At 45.4% G+C, this 20,000-nt stretch overlaps 4 protein-coding genes and 1 long non-coding RNA gene across 9 annotated transcripts in view; 1 reads left to right on the top strand and 4 right to left on the bottom strand.

Annotated features, from left to right (window-relative positions):
• pip5kl1 (phosphatidylinositol-4-phosphate 5-kinase-like 1) overlaps positions 1 to 2,544 on the bottom strand; it is a 7,275-nt gene extending 4,731 nt beyond the window's left edge. Inside the window, exons 1-3 of one of the 2 annotated variants that reach the window (XM_034601584.1) lie at positions 2,250 to 2,544; positions 636 to 686; positions 380 to 534 (exon numbers count right to left, since the gene is read on the bottom strand). In XM_034601584.1, coding sequence (XP_034457475.1) covers positions 380 to 534; positions 636 to 686; positions 2,250 to 2,453 — 410 coding nt within the window. In that variant the 5' untranslated portion in view covers positions 2,454 to 2,544. Of the gene's footprint in view, positions 1 to 379; positions 535 to 635; positions 687 to 2,249 lie in introns of those variants that run through there. The other variant, XM_034601585.1, reaches the window with a different exon arrangement.
• LOC117771400 overlaps positions 1 to 11,794 on the top strand; it is a 22,002-nt gene extending 10,208 nt beyond the window's left edge. The window contains exons 2-4 of the long non-coding RNA XR_004615579.1: positions 1,006 to 1,011; positions 6,138 to 6,144; positions 11,676 to 11,794. This is a non-coding gene — a long non-coding RNA (uncharacterized LOC117771400). The remainder of the gene's footprint in view (positions 1 to 1,005; positions 1,012 to 6,137; positions 6,145 to 11,675) is intronic.
• On the bottom strand, positions 5,092 to 7,318 carry dpm2 (dolichyl-phosphate mannosyltransferase subunit 2, regulatory). Its single transcript, XM_034601682.1, has 4 exons — positions 7,233 to 7,318; positions 6,621 to 6,710; positions 5,585 to 5,687; positions 5,092 to 5,459 (listed from the first exon to the last, which is right to left on the bottom strand). Exons 1-4 carry the CDS (start codon positions 7,233 to 7,235, stop codon positions 5,404 to 5,406), a joined length of 252 nt encoding a protein of 83 aa, XP_034457573.1. The 5' UTR covers positions 7,236 to 7,318; the 3' UTR covers positions 5,092 to 5,403.
• Positions 8,846 to 18,418, bottom strand: LOC117771355 (protein FAM102A-like). Of its 3 annotated transcripts, XM_034601606.1 has the most exons (12): positions 18,013 to 18,418; positions 17,646 to 17,835; positions 13,322 to 13,442; positions 13,213 to 13,242; positions 12,648 to 12,764; positions 12,489 to 12,535; positions 12,000 to 12,160; positions 11,725 to 11,817; positions 10,927 to 11,140; positions 10,058 to 10,179; positions 9,916 to 9,982; positions 8,846 to 9,828 (listed from the first exon to the last, which is right to left on the bottom strand). In XM_034601606.1, the coding sequence occupies exons 2-12, from the start codon at positions 17,819 to 17,821 to the stop codon at positions 9,783 to 9,785; spliced, it is 1,194 nt and encodes a 397-aa protein (XP_034457497.1). In that variant the 5' UTR covers positions 17,822 to 17,835; positions 18,013 to 18,418; the 3' UTR covers positions 8,846 to 9,782. The 3 variants fall into 3 exon arrangements, with proteins under 3 accessions (XP_034457497.1, XP_034457499.1, XP_034457498.1); XM_034601608.1 differs by lacking the exons at positions 17,646 to 17,835; positions 18,013 to 18,418 and adding an exon at positions 13,535 to 13,578 and having other exon boundaries at positions 13,322 to 13,489; XM_034601607.1 differs by lacking the exons at positions 17,646 to 17,835; positions 18,013 to 18,418 and adding an exon at positions 13,535 to 13,578 and having other exon boundaries at positions 13,322 to 13,471.
• Positions 18,419 to 19,160: 742 nt separating this feature from the next.
• Positions 19,161 to 20,000, bottom strand: part of naif1 (nuclear apoptosis inducing factor 1) — a 3,140-nt gene continuing 2,300 nt past the window's right edge. Inside the window, exons 3-4 of one of the 2 annotated variants that reach the window (XR_004615574.1) lie at positions 19,433 to 20,000; positions 19,161 to 19,366 (exon numbers count right to left, since the gene is read on the bottom strand). The exon at positions 19,433 to 20,000 is cut by the window's right edge and continues 43 nt beyond it. Coding sequence is in view for 1 of the 2 variants with exons in the window: in XM_034601624.1 (XP_034457515.1) it covers positions 19,490 to 20,000 (511 nt within the window). In the remaining variant the exon portion in view is untranslated. The other variant, XM_034601624.1, reaches the window with a different exon arrangement.

Here is a 20,000-nt window from a genome sequence, read left to right as displayed (position 1 = left end):
AGGCGTGTCCTACATGAGGTGTGTCCTACATGAGGCGTGTCCTACATGAGACTTGAAAATTTTAATTGTTTTCCTGATAATGATGTTAACCAATGAAGAGCTCCTCTAGAACACAAGGTTTGTTAGAAATGAGCGCCATCTTGTGGTGGAAATAGAAAGAACATTGTTGATAAAATGTCAGCATCACGTCGTCCATCTTTATTTACAGTCAGACTCAGATACATCATTTGATTCTATAGAAAGTTGCAGGAGGCTCGTTCACAGGTTGGAATAAACCTGAATCTTCTGTGTGTGTGTGTGTGTGTGTGTGTGTGTGTGTGTGTGTGTGTGTGTGTGTGTGTGTGTGTGTGTGTGTGTGTGTGTGTGCACGGTGGCTCACGTGAGGAAGAAGTCGGCCTTGCTCTTGGAGTTACTGATGAACTGCAGGTAGCAGCTGTCAGAGCAGAGCGACTGCTCGTACTCCTGCTCCGTCATCCCCAACGAGCCACGCAGGCTGGAAAACACCGGGCCGGCAAACGTCTGCATGGTGAAGTCCTGCACACGCACACACGCACACACACACACGCACACAGCTGAATATCCAGGTGGAATCATTACACACAGTCTTAGCTCTAGTTACAGACACATGAACTCACCTTGTGAATCTGAGAAACCTCTGATCTGAAATCATCGTCTGACACCTCAGTCTGCAGAGGACGACGCACAGACAGACAAATGGATATTTTACAACACAGTGACACATGTAAACAACACAAAGCAGCTGTATGTTCTGAGTGCAGCGTGTGCGTGTGCGTGTGCGGACAGTCATGCAGAGTCAGCAGACTGTTGAACTGGATCATTGTGAAGCAGCAGCAGGACGATCGATGGCTCCTGCTCAGCTCTGGAGTCTGAACGATGTCACTCAACTGACCTTTGACCTGTGACCACACATCTAATCCATGAGGTGAACGTGTGTTGCCAATCTGAAAGAATTCTCTTGAGGTGTTTTTAAGATCATGAGGTAAGAGAGGAGTTTGGTGAGGTCACAGTGACCTTTGACCTTTTAACACCAAAATCAAATCAGCTCATCCTTAAATCCAACGTTTGTACCAATTTTGAAGAAATTCTCTCGAGAGGTTCCTGAGACATCGTGTTCACAACAACATTTACGATGTTATGTTAGGAATGACATCATCTTGACGTCACAATAAAATGACAACATACAGCGAAGTAATGTTAACTTTTGCAATAAGAATTATTTTATATTAAATGATCAGTTTTTAAGCTTCACAAAAGTCACATTTAAGATGTTTTCAATATGTGAAGCAGGAGCAGCAGGTTGTCGGGTCCGACTCTTCACAACAACAGGAACATGTCAGGTACATGTCAGGTACATGTGAGGAACATGTCAGGAACATGTCAGGTACATGTCAGGTACATGTGAGGAACATGTCAGGTACATGTGAGGAACATGTCAGGAACATGTCAGGTACATGTGAGGAACATGTCAGGTACATGTGAGGAACATGTCAGGAACATGTGAGGAACATGTGAGGAACATGTCAGGTACATGTCAGGTACATGTGAGGAACACGTCAGGAACACGTCAGGAACATGTCAGGTACATGTGAGGAACACGTCAGGAACATGTCAGGTACATGTCAGGTACATGTGAGGAACACGTCAGGAACACGTCAGGAACATGTCAGGTACATGTGAGGAACACGTCAGGAACATGTCAGGTACATGTCAGGTACATGTGAGGAACACGTCAGGTACATGTGAGGAACACGTCAGGAACACGTCAGGAACATGTCAGGTACATGTGAGGAACATGTCAGGTACATGTGAGGAACACGTCAGGAACACGTCAGGAACATGTCAGGTACATGTGAGGAACACGTCAGGTACATGTGAGGAACACGTCAGGAACACGTCAGGAACATGTCAGGTACATGTGAGGAACACGTCAGGAACATGTCAGGTACATGTGAGGAACACGTCAGGAACATGTGAGGAACACGTCAGAAACACGTCAGGAACACGTCTGTGGTTCAGTTCGTGTCTGAAAACAGTTTCATGTGACGACTGAAGCTGAATCTTTTGACCTTCACCACTTCACATTAGATGAGTTGTGATGATAATCGAACACAGAAACTTTCTGATTCACATGTCAACATAGAAGCTGTTTGTATTTCCCTGTCTTTGAACAAACTGTGATAATCCTGTCATCATGACTGATGTGTAGGTGAATGCTGACGCTCACTCACTGTGGCTGCACTGTTGCTGGTGTTTTGAATGGCGGCAGACAGCCCCTCCTTCATCATGCAGGTCAGGCTGTAGAACTCGTGCTGCTGATCGATCTCAAAAAGGCCCAGAAGTTTCCACTGCTGCCTCAGACCCCCCCACCTCCTCCTCTTCACCGAGTGCTGGTGGCGTCCGGTCCCTGGGCTTCCTGCTGCCGACATCTCCATCTGCACTGAAACACAACATGTACCGAGCGGGTTCAAATCAGAGTGAGAGCGAGGAGGCCAGAGAGGCCAGCGACAAACACAACGACAAAAGACAGCTGACGATGGGCTGAGTCTTTGACAGGGTAACCATGGAGACCAACACAAAGGGACAGGGCCGGCCCTGGTAATGTTGGAGCCCTAGGCCAGATTTCAGATTGGCGCCCCCCCCCCCACCCCCCCACAAACACACACGCACACACAAATGCAAATTCCTACCTTCACTCCAGAGGTTACATTCATTAGTAAATAATAAATAAATAAAAAATATACAAAGACTCTGAAATCTGCTGTACTGACAGCTGATAGCTATTCATGTCGACAAAAATAAACATTAATGACATTAAAAATAACATTAATTTTCTGTTTCTGTGTAAAGCAGGTTTTTGAAAGGTGTAATGTATAAAAGGTTAATTAGCACTAACTGATTTCATGGATCTTGATATTTACTGATATTTCTGAGTGTGTGTGATTTGGTGCAGACTGGTTGCAGCGGTCGGGCCTTGGTGGAGACATGAACTGATTTCTAGTCTCTAGTTAATTCTCCCCTTTGTGCATCATTAGGATTAGTTAGTGTCACAGTAACTAACATGGACTCAACATTCAGGAGATCACATCATGACGTCTGATCCAGACATCAGATTAATATCTGAATATGTGTGTCTATGTGAACGTGGTTATTGAATGGTTCTGCATTGATGTCATATAATCTTAAGTGTTTCCTGTAACTGCAAAATAAATCCAGGTTCAGGGTTATTATGATGAAATGTGTCAAAATAGACATTAAATGTGTTTCTGCTGTGGTTCCTCAGCAGCGACGGAGCCGACCAGACACCGTCACTGGTTCAGCAGCACTTACGTTTCATTGACCCTCAGTGTAGATCTGTGCTGAGGGCTGGTTCCATGGCAACCAGCAGCTCCTGAGCAGCATCAGCACCAAACAAAAGCTTCCTGTCGGATCACGAGCGCACGTGATGCGTCTGAGGAGCGAGCGCATCACGTGTATAAGAAGACTTCCACAAACTGATTTAAAGGTGCAGTGTATCGCATTCAGGACGATTTATCTGCAGAAATGGAGTAAAATATTCACAATGATGTTTTCAATGGTTTTAAATGATCATCTGAATCAAGTACTATTTTATGATTTATATAATCGGCCGATATGTTTTTAGCCCCGGACATCAGTCAGATTCTTTTCTCGAACACAGACTTTAAATAAAGAAGGACGACATGACAGCTCTCAAAAGTGAAGCCAGATCGTCTCAATCGCCCCCTGGTGGCTGGCTGCAGTGTAGTTCATAGACTCTGCCTCCTCCATGTTAGCAGACGGGACATGGACCAAACTAGGTTTTATTGAGTTATTTACTGATATACAAATGGGTTTAGACGACATGATTGACAGCTGAGACTGACTGATTGGTCGAGCACGTGAATAATAACAATAATATTAAAACAGTTTGTTTATAAACAAAACATATCAAGAAAGGAAAAGATGTTAAAACAATAAAATGTACTTAAAGAAAGTGAAAGAAACATTAAGATACAATCAAATAAATGTTATAGTTTTGAGCATTTTTTGTGCAGAAGGCACTAGAAGTCAGAGTTGGGGGTGTTAACATTAAGTCTGTATAAAACCTATTCCTAGTATTTTTAACAATTTCTATTTTTAACTATGAGTTTGGTCACATCCTCTGATGATTATCAAACATCCCGATGTATCAGGATACTAAGAAAACCCCCTGAGTCATAGAAGCATGATTTCTTAAAGGATGAATTACTCTGAGGTTCAGTGTCGCAGCAGAATAAGAACAGAACTTGAAGAAAGCCAATAAAACATGAATCAGCAGAACTCATGTTGTATCACAAGAGATTTACTCACCTCATGGATGCAGAGCAGATCTGTGGGACTGCAGGGCGTGTACGAGTGTGAGTGAGTGTGTGGGTGTGTGAGTGTATGAGTGTGTGTGTGTGTGTGTGTGTGTGTGTGTGTGAGTGAGTGAGTGGGAGTGTGAGTGTATGAATGAGTGAGTGGGAGTGTGTGTGAGTGCGAGTGCGAGTGTGTGGGTGTGTGAGTGAGTGAGTGAGTGGGAGTGTGAGTGCGAGAGTGCGTGTGTGTGTGTGTGTGAGTGAGTGAGTGGGAGTGTGAGTGAGTGTGAGTGTGTGGGTGTGGGTGTGTGAGTGAGTGAGTGAGTGGGAGTGTGAGTGCGAGAGTGCGTGTGTGTGTGTGTGTGTGTGTGTGTGTGTGTGTGGTCACACATTCACTTCCCCCAACTGGCCACAGCAGCATCACATTTAACCACAGTCAAACAGACCATAAAGCACCGGATGTGTTGGGGGGTGGATACCAGTGTGATTGACAGCTAGTACCGTCCAATGGGTGCAGGTGGCAGGTATGGGTGGGCGTGTCCTCGAGCTCTCACTCAGGCTCCCCCCCCGCTCCTCCAAATATGGTTACTTCTGGTTTCAAAAAACCAAGATGGCGCTGAACAAGATGTTTAAACTGAGGCTTCAGATCCACAGCTCACAAACCGACGGGCGACGTCACGGTGGGTCAGCGGGTCAGTGGGTCGGCGGGTCAGTGTTCAATAAACACAACACGGAGTCCAGCACCAACATTTTATTGAGAACGTTCCAGTCTTCACGTTTACGGACAATAAAATCGGACTCCTTTACAATATGTCCCAGTATTTACACAGTTAGGAGCCGTACTGCTTTCAAGCTGGTATCTTTACATTCCTTATTGCATCTTTAAGAAATAAGAAGTCTCACTTGAACCAGCAGGGGGCAGCATCAACGACTAAGCTGGCTTCAAAAGACAGAAGCTGATCCCGACTCATCACCTCTAAAGTGAAAATATAAAATAAATCTCTCTCTAACGAATCTAACTTTGTGAGCATCAACGTCGTCCTTCAGGTTAGTCCACTTTCTTTGGTTTTCGATTTTTCCACATGATCAGTGCAATGAAGGCTCCTGTGGAGACAAGTATTGACTTTAACAAATGAAAGACACACGTTCTCATACTGCATGTAGAGAATAAAGAGGTGCTGTCCAAAGGTAATGACTGATTACGTGTGTAATCAGTCTGTTTGACTCACCGATACAGAGGAGCAGTATCACAGCTGCGATCCCCGGCAGAATGACCGAATACTCCCGAGGAAGAAAATACTTCTGCAAAACATGATCACTGTCCACAAAAGGCTGGAAAAGGAGAAAAGATCACATCATACATTTCATTTAAAAACTTTTCTCAAACATGTCCGTAAAGGGCAGAGTCCTTCTTATATGCAGCCGGTTGCTTAAAGGTCATAGGACACACGTGAACAGTTTGAGTTTCCAGTGAGGAACAGAGACGTGCTACCAGGTTCTGGACGAACACCAGACATGGATCCTTGTTTTAACCTCCACCTTCTCCGCCCTTACAGCTTCATGATCCTCAACTTAGAAGGTGACTACATAAACTTGTGGTGAACACTTTTTGCAGTGTGTGGTTGGTTCACACCTTTTCTCTGGTTTTCTTCTGGATTCATTTGAATGTTTTTTTATTATCTGTTTTTAAAAGTATGTTTTCTCTGCTTCTCTCTCGCTCACTGGATTTCACCAACAGTTTCCTGACACTGTCGGCATCACGCTGCTTTGTCATTGGTTGAGGGAGGAAGTCAGAGCGCTTGTTTTGATGCAGCTGATCTTCCTGATTAAAATGCCCCAGAATCATAAATTAGAGGATTAGATTAAATGAGCTCACACAAAGATGTGAATCGAGATTGAGATTTTTACACTCACAACTAAAAACCCCTGGAAAGTTTTCATAAAAACTAATGAAACGTTTACACACACACCTGAACAGCTGGAATTCTAACACTGTTTGATTTCCGTTGGGCAGAAAGACTAACTTCAGTTTCAGACCGAAGACGTTCCCTCACACTCAAAAGCCCCAAAGCCTACGTGTCGCTGTGCACGAGTCACAACGCGCCTGTTTGCACGACTTGTGTCTGGCTGAGGCACAAAGACTGAATTTAGACATGACTCAAACTTAAAGCGACGTTATGAATCAAAGTGTTCAAACACAGCAGAGGGTTGAGAACATGGGTTCAGTCCGGAGTCCGACCGCCCAGCTGCTGACAGGAGACGTACCAGGACCACGACCCAGACGGAGTAGTAGGTGAACAGGAGGAGGCTGAAGACCACCAGGCTGGAGCCCACAGCCTGGTCCACTCCTGTAGCCTGGAACACAGAGGGGGGGGGGGGGGGGGCTTATTCAGGGAGAAACTGAAACTCAAAACTGTTAAATACACTTTCAATCTTTTATTCACAAACATCAAGTCCGAGCTGAGCTCCACTGAAGACAGGGACATGGGACCCCCCCCCTCAAAGCAACGTGAATGAAACCCTTTACAGATGTTGATCTCCATCAGCTGCTCTGAGGCTCACTTGTTATTTGTACGTTTGTAAATCAGAAATAAACTGAATTAAAAACTTCTTATAATCGATACAACTCGAAAAGAATCTTAATAAATGAACATGAGTCTCTGACGTGTGGAGGATTAGATGTTAGCTTGGTGTTAGCTTGGTGCTAGCTTGGTGCTAGCTTGCTGTTAGCTTCATTATCGGGTAAAAGCCTGTGGATTTCTTCAGTTTTTCAGTTTGTTAAAGTGTCGCACGCTGAGTTTCTTCCTCCTCGTCACGTGTTCTCGCTTTATCTTTAGTTCATTCGTCGTTAATCGATCTTTTATTTTTCTTTCTCACCATGTCTGACGCGTTCTGTTGTCTGATGACGTCACCCACTGTTCTTCTTCGCGGATTGTAGTCAGCGCCAGCAGCGGGTCTCTGCTGCCTCCTGCTGGTCACACCACAGACTGTCACTGTGAGTTCATGTTTTTATAAACTTTATAACTTTATAAAACTTCAGAAACACTAAACGATGACATGACGTCACAGTAAAAACCTGCAGGGAACTGGTTAAATATATAATAACAAAAGCATTAAGATCAGTGTTATTATGTGATTTAACTATTATCATATTATCATATTATAACTTTTAGTTGTTAATGTTTCATTTTAATTAAAAATACTTAAATAATATACTATTTTCATTATTATTGATGTATTAACATTATTTTAGTGACATTTGTTACCGGCGGCTGTGGCTCAGGGGGAGCAGAGGGTTGTGCACTAACCGGTTGGTGGTTCGATCCCCACCAACAGGAATGATAGTGTAGTAATGATGTGATGGAGGAGGCATAAAGGAGAAGTATCATAGAAGTACTGTGTAACCTGTACTGCTCCTCCACACTGGAGGTAACAGATAAACTATGTACCTGCATTTTAAAGAGAGTTTCCTGATACTTAAAACATTTGGAATTCAAGAGTTAACAGACAATGTTACAACACACAGTGTTTATTTAACATTTTAATACTGTGTTTTATATGCATATATTCATTATTTTCCTCATTTGATGATTATAGCTCCAATGTCATAATTTGACTTTATTAAGTTACAACAGTTAAAATATGTTTATATTCTCTTCACCAAAACCTCCCTATAAAGTGAATTATATCAGTATCACCAGTACAAATGCAACATAATCCCATTATTATTATTCAGTTTAAGTTCATTCAATAAGAAGAGAAAAATCCCATCCACCTCATGCATGAACAAAAGTTCATGGTTGTACAATTATATCATAATATCACAGACAACGTTTGGGCGAGTGCAAAGAAAAGGAAAATTATTTCTGGAACAAATCAGTTAAAAATGATTCATCAACACAACATTTCGCTTTACTGCGTTTTCTCTGACGTCACTGTAAAATACAAGTGTTTGATTTTAGCTTAAACATAAAATCCTTTAAGAATCTTAAGACCAGCCTGCTGGACCCAAAATTATTTTTATATATATATATATATATATATATATATATATATATATATATATATATATATATATATATATATATATATATCCAAACGGAGATGAAGCCAAAACATCACAGATACGAACGCTGCCATCTTGTGGTGACAAAATAATTTGTAGTCAGACTCTGTGCAGATGTGATCAAGCAGTGGAAATCTCACCACCAGGGGGTGATAAAGATGCTGTGGCTTCACTTTCAGGAGCCTTCATGTTGTCCATCTTTATTTATATTATATTCCATGCACTCGACCAATCCTGAGTCAGGCTCAGCTGTCAATCATGACATCTCAGCCCGTTTATGTATCATCAAATAACTAAGTAAAACTGAGGAGTGCAGCCTGGCTGAGAGAAGCCTGTACTGCAGCCAGCCACCAGGGGGCGATCAAGATGACTTGGCTTCCCTTTTGGTTCCATGTTTACTTTCTACGCTATAACCGTGACGTGATAAATATTGACTCATACACGTTTTAAAGCTTTTAACCGAAGCGTTAACAAGTTACTGCAGCTTTAACTTAAATTTCTCCTCAGCCCCTTGAAATATAAAAACGTTTTTAATGACTAATGATTCATAAACTTATGAATAATGAATAAACGTTCATGCAGAAATGTGGCAGGACGTTACAAATGGCCGACCATATGAACTCAGACTCTGTGTCATCACAGCAGCTCACGATAGATTCTGTCTGAGAACAAGAAGCATTGAAATGAAAAAGAATAAAGAACTTTAAAATAAAAACATGTCATGTGCCATTTGAACAAAATCTGTACCATTTCCTTTTAGTGGTTTTTAAAAAATGTGCAAAATACTATATTCATTTTCTAAACAATCATCAAATAACTTTAAAATATGATAAAAGCTTTTGATCCAGTTCCAGGCTGATTTCCTGTCCCCAGTAAGAACCTCTCGACAGCTTCTGGTTCTGAGTCGAGAGGATCCTCGCCAACTCGTAAGAAAACACTTACACCGTAATCACCGGGAATTTGAAACGTGACATCATCAACTGAAGCTGAGAAAAGGCAGAAGAGACGTTTGACGAACATGGACTAATCTGAACCTGATGTTCACATAAAGATCAACCAGATGTGGACACTGGGAGTCATGGAGTCGATAAGGACCCTGAACGCATCATTTCATGTCAGTGTTGCACTACACTTCTCACAGTCGGGTGGTTTTTTAAGAGTTTTGTTCAAGTATTGGTCGAAGTTTCACTGGAAGTGTTTCAGACTCATCCTTGAATCTCTCTTCAGTCAAATGTCACAGATCTGAAACAACAAACTAAGAAACACCTCCTGTACAGTGGACGTTTAAACAGTTTGGTGCGTACGGAGATGTTTACTAAAGCTGCAGCGTGACGCACGGTCACAGACGATCAGCAGACGTCTCAGTGAGTCTCGATGACGACCGGCTCAAATATACCAGGAGTTCCTCTGGAAACAAACACAGACGCACATCATTTAGATGAAGGTTGATAAAAACAGACGTGCAGTGAAACTAAGAGGACGTGTAGATCGAACCTGTTGGCGAGCGACCCGCTGAGAGCTGTCGTCCCGTCTTTACTGACAAACAGCCTCAAGTTGCTGTCTGAAGGAAACAGAGTGGAACAGAAGTTAAAGTCGAGTTACAGAACAATTAGCAAAACTTCACACTCGTTACGACCTTCGTTGTTGCTGCCGTCAGAAAAGTTCTGGCTCTGGATGATTTTCTCCACAATGTCGTCAGCGTCAATGCGAGTGTCGTCCACGCAGCTGTGCTGTCGCTCCACCGTGTCCTTCTTCCTCCTGGGGGCCGACAAACAGCGGCTGAGAGACGGCTCGAGTGCAGGTGTGTGTAGGTGTGTGTAGGTGTGTGCAGGTGTGTGCAGGTGTGTGCAGGTGTGTGCAGGTGTGTGCAGGTGCGTGTAGGTGTGTGCAGGTGTGTGCAGGTGTGTGCAGGTGTGTGTAGGTGTGTGTAGGTGTGTGTAGGTGTGTGTAGGTGTGTGTAGGTGTGTGCAGGTGTGTGTAGGTGTGTGCAGGTGTGTGTAGGTGTGTGCAGGTGTGTGCAGGTGTGTGTGCAGGTGTGTGCAGGTGTGTGTAGGTGTGTGCAGGTGTGTGCAGGTGTGTGTAGGTGTGTGCAGGTGTGTGCAGGTGTGTGCAGGTGTGTGCAGGTGTGTGCAGGTGTGTGCAGGTGTGTGTAGGTGTGTGCAGGTGTGTGCAGGTGTGTGCAGGTGTGTGCAGGTGTGTGTAGGTGTGTGCAGGTGTGTGTAGGTGTGTGCAGGTGTGTGTAGGTGTGTGTAGGTGTGTGCAGGTGTGTGTAGGTGTGTGTAGGTGTGTGCAGGTGTGTGTAGGTGTGTGCAGGTGTGTGTAGGTGTGTGCAGGTGTGTGTAGGTGTGTGCAGGTGTGTGTAGGTGTGTGCAGGTGTGTGCAGGTGTGTGTAGGTGTGTGTAGGTGTGTGCAGGTGTGTGCAGGTGTGTGTAGGTGTGTGCAGGTGTGTGTAGGTGTGTGTAGGTGTGTGCAGGTGTGTGTGTGTGTGTGTGTGTGTGTATCTACCTGGACGATCTGTTGGACATGAACGCCGCTGCAGAGGGGGGAGGCGGCCGCTCTGGTCTGGTGGGCGTCGCTTGCCTCTGAGGCTCAGTGGGGCTGGAGGGAGGAGGCGGGGCCGAGTGGGCGGGTCCACAGGAAGCGCTGCTGCTGGACGAAGCGTTTCTATGGTGACTGAGGTCCGTCAGGCTGGAGCAGCGAGAGTGACCTGTGCTGTAACCTGGAGGACAGGGAAAGAGACGGTGACTTCCTGTCTTCTTCAAACACCGCCAGCCACTGAGCTCAGTCCGAACATCTGGCCACAGTTTTCGTTTCTTCACAGACAATCGAACATCTGGACATAGTTTTATTTTCCTGTTAATTCTGTATATCAGAGTTAAAGATCAGCTTCTGTTTCTCTCTGCTGCACTGGGACGTCACCGTCAGGATTCAGCTTCATGTGAACACAACATATCTGACATAAAATACCTTTCACTGAATAACAACCACTAAAATGTTGTGTTTCTGTTTTCCTAAACCCAGGGACTTCTGGGTTACGACAGCAGGGGGCGCAGTCTCGGGATTGAGGCCTAGGGCTGCATTCGGAAAGTCCAAATAATCGGTTCCTTGACCTCAATGGAATACGTCACAAGGTGTAGGAGGTAATCTGAGTCCACTCCGTCTCACCCCACATTAGTCCTCCCGATGTTTTTAGGGCTCCGGGAAAATGATGTCAGGGCTCAGGTCGTTCTCACAGAACATCTCTCCGCTCTCAGCAAGAGGAGGAAGAGGAAGAGGAAGAGGAAGAAGAAGAAGAGCTCTGACCTGATATCTTGCTGTGCTGACTGGCGTAGCTGGAGCTGCGGAAATGACCAGAGTGAAAGACGTCATCTGGATTCCCCCCCTCTTCAGGCAGCCCTGCACACACACACACACACACACACACACACACACACACACACACACACACACACACACACACACACACACACACACACACACACACACAGAGTTCTGTCCTGATCCATGTGTCTCCTTTCCACCACGATTCAGTAAATCTGAGCAGTAGCATAATCCGTCTGAAAAACAAACCCTCGTACCTGAGCTACGTACTGACGCCTGTCGTGGTTTGAAGGTGCGAGATCCCTCCAGGATGCCCCCTGGTGGCTGCACCGTGGCATCAGTGCTCTCTCCCTTGCGGTCCAGCTGCAGGGTCGGGTCCTCGTCCCCGGTGGAGACAGACTTGGCCGTGCTGGGAGGCCTGGAGGCGACAACAGGAAAATACAATGTTCAAAACATAGAGACAATGTTTGAGGTTATGAGGTTAAAGTTTCAGTTTAAAGTCAAACAGACAAAACATCACGACATCAGTGAGTTACACTGTTTTGAGTTACATCCACACTGATACGTTTTACTTTATAACTCATTGCCGTTGTCATGGTTACGCCTGGCGTCCACACTCCTCCGGTGTTTTCCAGCTTCCAAATCAGAGACTTGTGTAAACTGGTCTCGTTTTAGTTTGAAAACGATGATGCAGACTTTCTCTTCTGATTGGTTCAGCGTGAACGTAGCATCAGTGTCAGACTCACGTTTTAAAGCAGGGATCCCCGGACAGAAGACTCATCCCGATTGTTACCTAAGGATAAAACACAGATGTGTTACTAACCTCAGTGCCGATCTGTGTGTGTGTGTGTGTGTGTGTGTGTGTGTGTGTGTGTGTGTGTGCGTGTGTGTGTGTGCGTGTGTACCTTGAGGATGGAGTTGTCCTGTCGGGTGTGTTTGGTGTCGTAACCCTCCAGGATGCAGCAGCGGACTGTGGAGCCTGATCCAGCGAATTCTGCCATGTTGAGATCAGCGAAACCGAGCTGGAGACAAACAAACGCACACGAGACAGAAAACAAGACCAATCAGGAGTCAGCGTCAGCTGTCAATCATCACGTCTCAGCCTGTTTTTATATCATTAAATAACTGATTCAAACCAAACTGATCAGAAACTTGAACAAACATCAGAGAGATAAGAACGAGCTGAAATGACAGAAACATCTTTACAAACATTTATTTAACGTCTACTTTGATTGTTTAGTTTGGTCCATGTCCCACCTGCTAACATGGAGGAGGTTTATGACTCACACACACACACACACACACACACAGTGACTGTGCCTCCATAACAAATCCCTGTGATGACGACGTGGTCGGTGTTTACTCGTCTTTCACCTTCTCTGACTCAGTAAACTCGTCGTTCAGCCCGATGTTCTAAACTTGATCAGGGTTAAAGTTTCACGTGGTCTGTGTGAGAAGCTGCTGACTCACCTTCGAAAAGGCCTTTCCTCCTTTCAGCTCCTGGAAAACAGAGTAAAGCTGTCAGAGCTGCAGGACCCAGACCGGCCAGGAGAGGGGGCTGCTGGGAGTTGGAGTTTACCTTGCGTACAGAGACTCTGCAGACGCAGGGGTCCAACACTCCGGTGATGGGGTTGGCGCTCATCTTACACACAAACGAGAACTTCTTTCTCCATCGAACACAGTTCTGCTGCACCTCCTCCCTGTGCACACGCACACACACACGCACACACACACACACACACACACGCACACACACGCACACAGTTTAAATCTTTGTCCTGCAGCTTAAACATATGAAAGTAGCACATGACTCATTCCTCCTCCAACACGACCGTAGAATCAATCACCTCCTCACACACACTCATCAACATCAGACCCATAAGCTCGTCTGATTCTTTTCATCGAGGTTCATGAATTATTCTGAGAAAAAACTACCGATCTGACATTTGTTCTGAGCAAATATCTCATTTAAATGTGATTGTTTACAGTGGGATTGGAACATATATACACTCTGTGGTCCCTGCCCTCTCGTTTAAAGAATAAAAAGCAGCTGAGGGTCCAGATGATCTCATCCTGGGATGTGACACATGGGCCCGGGCCGTCAGCTCAGGGGTTTCCCATCGACGCTGCACACTGAAAACACAGCGGCTGAAGATCTGGATCCAGATTATTTGTATCTGATGACAGAGATCAGCAGCTTTACATGAACCAGCCGATGCAGCAGAGTGAAACTCCAGGAGAAGCTCCAGGTGGATTTACTGAGTGACGTATACAGTTGATTCATCTTCTCTAAATACGATAAAACCTCAAACAAACATGAAAATCTCTCAGTGAAATGAAGGAGAATGAAGAAACAAGCATTAGAAAATGTTAACACACTGAATGATGTCACTGATGAGTAACTAACACGTGGTGTCAGAGGAGGAGGAGGAGGAGGAGGAGGAGGCCTGCAGGTTCAAACAAATCCAACAACCACACAACTACACACTGAGTTCCAGGAGTGTGAGGTGGCCTGAAGCTGAGGAGCACCAGAAAACAGAGAGAGAGGGAAACTTCGTGTGAGGAACGTGGACGTGACGTGGGTTCGATCCTCCTTCGGTCCACAAACAGACTTTTCACATGAAACTAATGAAGAGGGGCAAAGGTGAACGTTTCCTGCAGAGAGCAGTCGGGGGGGTTTTCTCACGCAGGTCATCAGAGTGTCGGGCCTGTCGTGACTTGGCTGATGTTGAAAAACTCAGACATTATCTGTTCAGCTCCCGTCAGAGGAAACATCAGCAGATCTCTGGGAACAGAACGTCCCTCGACAGCAGGAGAATCTCACAGCCTGTGAACATCAGAACCATTTCGTTTCTAATGTTTGGACAATTAGGAAAAAATCTAGAAAACATTGAACAAACTAGAATCATCTCCTCCAAGTGGTTCGTCTCACTTCACTAGTTCATTTGCAGTTTACATCCATGTTTGTCCAGACTCATCATGTATCATATATTGTATGTCAAGCAATTTAACTGGTCAAAATCTGAATCTAAAGACTGACGTTGAGATATGATGTTCATGATGTCACAGTGACCTTTGACCACCAAATTCTAATCAGTTCATCCATGAGTCTAAGTGAACGTTTGAACCAAATTTGAAAGAAATCTCTTGAGGCGTTCTTGAGATTCCATGTTCACAAGGTAAAAAACACATGTTGACCTTTGACCTCCCATATTAATGGTTCTTAACACTGATTGGTGCACCGAGATGAGTGACATCGCAGTTTAACAGCCAAGCCCCGCCCGATTCAAACCGGTGAGAAAAGAAATGACGACAGAGGAAAGAAGAAAAACTTTGACGGCTGATTAAGAAAAAAGGTTTTCAACCAATAAAAGCTTATTAAAAATAAACGAGTGCAGATTTGACTGTTTAAATTTAAACCCGAACTCCTTCACGTCTCTGTTCAAATCTCCGATGTTCTTAAAGATCATGAATCTGCTGCGTCGGCTCTTAACTCTTCTTCTTCTCTGCAGATTTAAAGTAGTGAGACAGAAAAGGACTTTCGGGACTTGACTTTGTTTTCACGCAGCGATAAGTCGCACATTAACGCTATCGGAGGAATGTTTCTTATCTCGAGGGCGACCTGACGTTTGCAGATGTGAAAACAAACCCGGAGGCGGCAGCGGCCTGAGGAAACGGCCCGACAGGTTCTGCCACTTCTTCTCTCCCAGCCCAACCCACCTGCTCCACAAACACACCATTGTGCCACAGGTACACACAAGAAACACATTCTTCCTCCAAGGGAGCGTCCACAAAGGGTCAGAGACCGACTCGGGGACCGGAACACGCCTTTTAGCTTCACCCCCTCAGAACCAAAACCTCCAACAACTGTCAATCAAGACTCAGAGCTGAGCCGACAACAATAATAATAATAATGTTTTCATGCTCTAATGCTCAGAACCTCTTTCTTCAGACTGTCCATCGCTGCAGCTCCTCTCTTCAGCCTCTGTCTCAAACTGTTTTACATCCTGTCTCTTTAAGACCCTCCTCCTGATAAAGACCTGCTCTGATTGGTCGGCTGGTTCACTCTGTTGTGATTGGTCAACAGGAAACATCTGCTCTCTCTTCACCTGGGTCACGTTCAAATCTCTCGTACACTTTGTTGTTAACGAAATGTTTCCTCTAAACGTGTTTGTTTCCTCTGGTTCGGTGGGTGTGTCAGAGGTGTTGTCCAATGAGCAGCGACGTGTATATAAACTCCGCCTTGTTAAAGAGACAGTGACACAGTGGATTGCAGATGCAGCAGCTGCTGTTCCAGATAAACTGAGGATCACACCAGAGGAAAGAAAACACCTCATGTCTCTACAACAATAATGATCAGCAGAGTAGGAGGAGCCTGTTTGAACATAAACAATAAGAGCCAATAACAGGAGCTGAATTCCGCTTCCTGCCGGTGACATCACAAGACAAGAGTGTGACACGTTGACCTTTGTTCCTCATTATGTGAACATCAGTGATGGTTCAGGTTTGACTTTGGTGTCTCAGGATGTTTGTGATTGGAGCCGGAGGCAGCGGAGGTTTGTAACAGTGACGGAAACTCTCAGGTTCAACTCCTGCAGGAAGTTCGACCCTGGAACTAAAACTAAGACATCAACGTGCTGATACCTCATGACTGACAGCTGAGACTGGCTCCTGATTGGTTGAGGACTTGTATAATCAGGACTCCAGGCTCAATATTTAACCTGTTTTCAGACATGAACTTTGGAGGATGTCCATAGTTAGTTTTTCACACATGATGGAGGCAGCAGGAGGTTCTGCAGGGTTCAGGTGAGGCTCAGGTGAGGTTCAGGTGAGGCTCAGGTGAGGCTCAGGTGAGGCTCAGGTGAGGGGCGGAGCCACAGGCAGGATGTAACATATTCATTCTGCTGTGGAGATCACGTGTTTCTGTTTATATCACATTATCACACAAAACCTCACTGGACGTCTTCATCCTGAGATATTTGTTCTCTTGTGGTTTTTCACGTTGCGTCGGTCGCGTGTTGAGACGTCAACACACAGAAAGTTTCTCCTGAGTTCATCAGCTGCTCTGGACGCTCTCTCAGAGTGGGGGGTTGCCAGTTTGAATCCTGGCAGCAGAGTTAATTACTTTTACATACTCCCGAAGGGCGGCTGAGTCTGAGACACTTTCCCTGGAGACATGAGAGTGAAACAACACAGAGATTCAACTGCAAGACGTGCACATTCAGACAAGTGTCACACCACTTTAACTCCAGCTTCACACCAGTTTCACACCAGCTTCATACCAGTTTAACACCAGTGTGACACCAGTTTAACTCCAGTGTGACACCAGTTTAACTCCAGCTTCACACCAGCTTCATACCAGTTTAACACCAGTTTAACACCAGTTTAACTCCAGCTTCACACCAGCTTCATACCAGTTTAACACCAGTGTGACACCACTTTAACTCCAGCTTCACACCAGTTTCACACCAGCTTCATACCAGTTTAACACCAGTGTGACACCAGTTTAACTCCAGTGTGACACCAGTTTAACTCCAGCTTCACACCAGCTTCATACCAGTTTAACACCAGTTTAACACCAGTGTGACACCAGTTTAACTCCAGTGTGACACCAGTTTAACACCAGTTTCACACCAGTGTGACACCAGTTTAACTCCAGTGTGACACCAGTGTGACACCAGTTTAACACCAGTGTGACACCAGTTTAACTCCAGTGTGACACCAGTTTAACACCAGTTTAACACCAGTTTAACACCAGTTTCACACCAGTTTAACTCCAGTGTGACACCAGTGTGACACCAGTACAGAACCAACAGGTGAATCCTGATCCTGAGGGAAAGATTCCTGTTGACCAGGTGAAGCTCAGGTGTTGTGTTCAGGTCGTGCAGGTAAAACGAACACACCTGGATGACAGGACGGAGAAGTCTCCTCCATCGATGAGTCGAATCTTACAGAAGAGCAGTCCGTTGACAAAGGGCACCGCAGTCAGCTGATCCAGAGAGAAGTGCACCTGGAACTTAAACTTCTTCTTCTTCACCAGAAACGTCCTGGAGCTGAGCTGCGGCAGTGAACTCATCATGTCAGAGGTGAAACCTGCAGGAGAAAATCTGATAAGAATAAAACGTACAAACTTTCCTGTTCCCTCGAACTTTATACAAACACTTCATTTTAAACACTTTTTAATTTAAACCTCTCCGGTTTCTTCTCTCTGACGTCACTTCTCTCTACGCAAACAGCTGCTGCCACGCAAACAACGTAACTCTCACAAACCTTCGTTCTTACACGTAAACTTCGTCCGGACGTCCGGTCGCTGGCCTCCTCTGACCGGGAGAACCGTGCAGCTGAGTCCCGCCACAGAGGAGCGGAGTCCCGGGTCTTCACCGCAGCTCAGCCTCGGTGCATCTTCACCCACTTTCCCCTGGACACTCAGGTTAGGAGTTTCAGCAGCGCAGTGTCCGAGCCTCTGAGCCGGTCCCTGAACGCATCACAGTTAGGGACCGTCCACAAAGTTTGAGCAGTGAAAGAAACGACGACAAGGAGCAGGGCCCACAAAGAAATATAAAAACTATAAAAACAAAACTTTGACTGTTGATGATAATAACGATATTTAATAACTGTTTAATGGATTTAAATAAGAAGTTTGTTGTTGTGAGTTACAGGAGACATGTTTTTCAGTGTTTGGTCTTTTACACCAACATGAAGTTAACACTGTAAATCTGTGAAATGAAAAGGTGATCGACTCCTTTCCCGTCAGTGGACGTCACAGATGCATCAGAAGCTGACGAGCGTTCACCCGCACGCCACGTTTCCCAGTTTCCACTGAAACCCTGAATCACTGATTGAGTCAGACTTGACAAGTGGAAAAGTTTTTGTGAATTTAAAAGATCTGCAAAGTTAAAAAGTCCAGAATCTGTGAAGCTCCTGAAACAGCTGATCAGTCAGAAGAAGATAAAAGACCCCGACACAGTTTTCAATTCTCAAATCCAGGTAAACAAACAGCGAACGCAGACATTTCGTACACGCGCTGGAAGCTGTTGACCAATCGCAAGAGAGTGTTCGGGCTGACCAATCAGAGCAGAGCTTAATCAGGCAGGGGTCTTAAAGAGACAGGACCAAGTGATTGGGACAGACGAAGCAGACACTCAGCTCATTAGGTCACAGGTTGTGTCGTCTCTCTGAGGGAAGCTAGTTGAGATTTTCTGGATTTTTACTGTGAAACTTTACTTAGTTAAGAAATAAAAGATACAAAGTGTGCTTTTATTTTCTAAATCTAAAGATGATTCGTCGACGCTGCCACAGATCAAACTGTTAACACGTGCTGCCCTCTGCTGGTTGTCCCTGAGGGATGCAGCCTGAGGCACTGCAGCCCAGTTGATGTTGCAAAGTGAAGAACACGAGTGACGATCATTATTCCTCAGTCAGAGGAAACATCACATGAGAAACTAAGAGTTAAATCTTCATGGATTCAAAAACATCCTATAAGTTAAACATAAACTCAGTTAATGACACGGTGTAAACAATAAAAACCATGTTCAACATAACCTTTTACTTTTCAGAATCGTAAAACATCAGTAAAAAAAACTGTACATGCTCCTGAAGGCAATTCTGAGCTTTTCATTGTCCGCTGAACACACACACACACACACACACACACACACACACACACACACACACACACACACACACACACACACACACACACACACACACACACACACACACACACACACACACACACACACAGAGTCTACTGCGTCTCCTCAGTTTGCTGTGGCGGAGGTGCAGGTGGAGTTTTAGGTCTGTTTTGTTCTTCTGGTCCTGACCCATCAGTCATTGCTATTGCGGAGCCGCTGGTGTTTTCGACCTCCGTCCCGCTCTGCAGGAATTTGCGAAGGTCTTTCAGAACCGGTCTGAGCATCTGCACCAGCGCCAGCAGGGCGGCCTGCGTCCCCTCCAGCGCCTGGGCCTGTCTCTCCTGTGCGAACGCCTGCGCCTCCTGCGAGCGCCGCATCATGTGCAGCAGCTCGTTCTGGCCCTCCAGGTGCTGGGCGATCTGCCGGATGTGCACGTTGGTGACGCGTTGCTCCTGCAGCAGGCGGGCGGAGTTGAGGGCGATGCGGCTCTTCAGCTCCTGAGGTTTGGCCTGGGCCTGAGGAGGAGGCGGCGGGGAGGAAGAGGACGAGGCCAGCATCTCTACAGGAGCCTCGACGGCTGCCACCACAGTGGGGGCGGAGTCACTCACAGTGGTGGTGCAGTAC

This window comes from Hippoglossus hippoglossus, chromosome 12, assembly GCF_009819705.1.
Source record: "Hippoglossus hippoglossus isolate fHipHip1 chromosome 12, fHipHip1.pri, whole genome shotgun sequence".
Lineage (NCBI taxonomy): Eukaryota > Metazoa > Chordata > Actinopteri > Pleuronectiformes > Pleuronectidae > Hippoglossus > Hippoglossus hippoglossus.
The sequence above is the reverse complement of the archived record's forward strand: the minus strand, read 5'-3'. Positions and strand labels throughout refer to the sequence as shown.

Coding starts and splice junctions, on each gene's coding strand:
- dpm2 (XM_034601682.1), bottom strand. Junction 5,688..6,620: donor CCGTCTGGGTCGTGGTCCTG/GTACGTCTCCTG, acceptor CTCCTTTTCCAG/CCTTTTGTGGACAGTGATCA. Junction 5,460..5,584: donor GATACTGCTCCTCTGTATCG/GTGAGTCAAACA, acceptor TTGTCTCCACAG/GAGCCTTCATTGCACTGATC.
- LOC117771355 (XM_034601606.1), bottom strand. CDS start 17,821: ATGATGAGTTCACTGCCGCAGCTCAGCTCCAGGACGTTTCTGGTGAAG. Junction 12,765..13,212: donor GAGGAAAGGCCTTTTCGAAG/GTGAGTCAGCAG, acceptor GTTTGTCTCCAG/CTCGGTTTCGCTGATCTCAA. Junction 10,180..10,926: donor ATGTCCAACAGATCGTCCAG/GTAGATACACAC, acceptor GTCGGCCCCCAG/GAGGAAGAAGGACACGGTGG.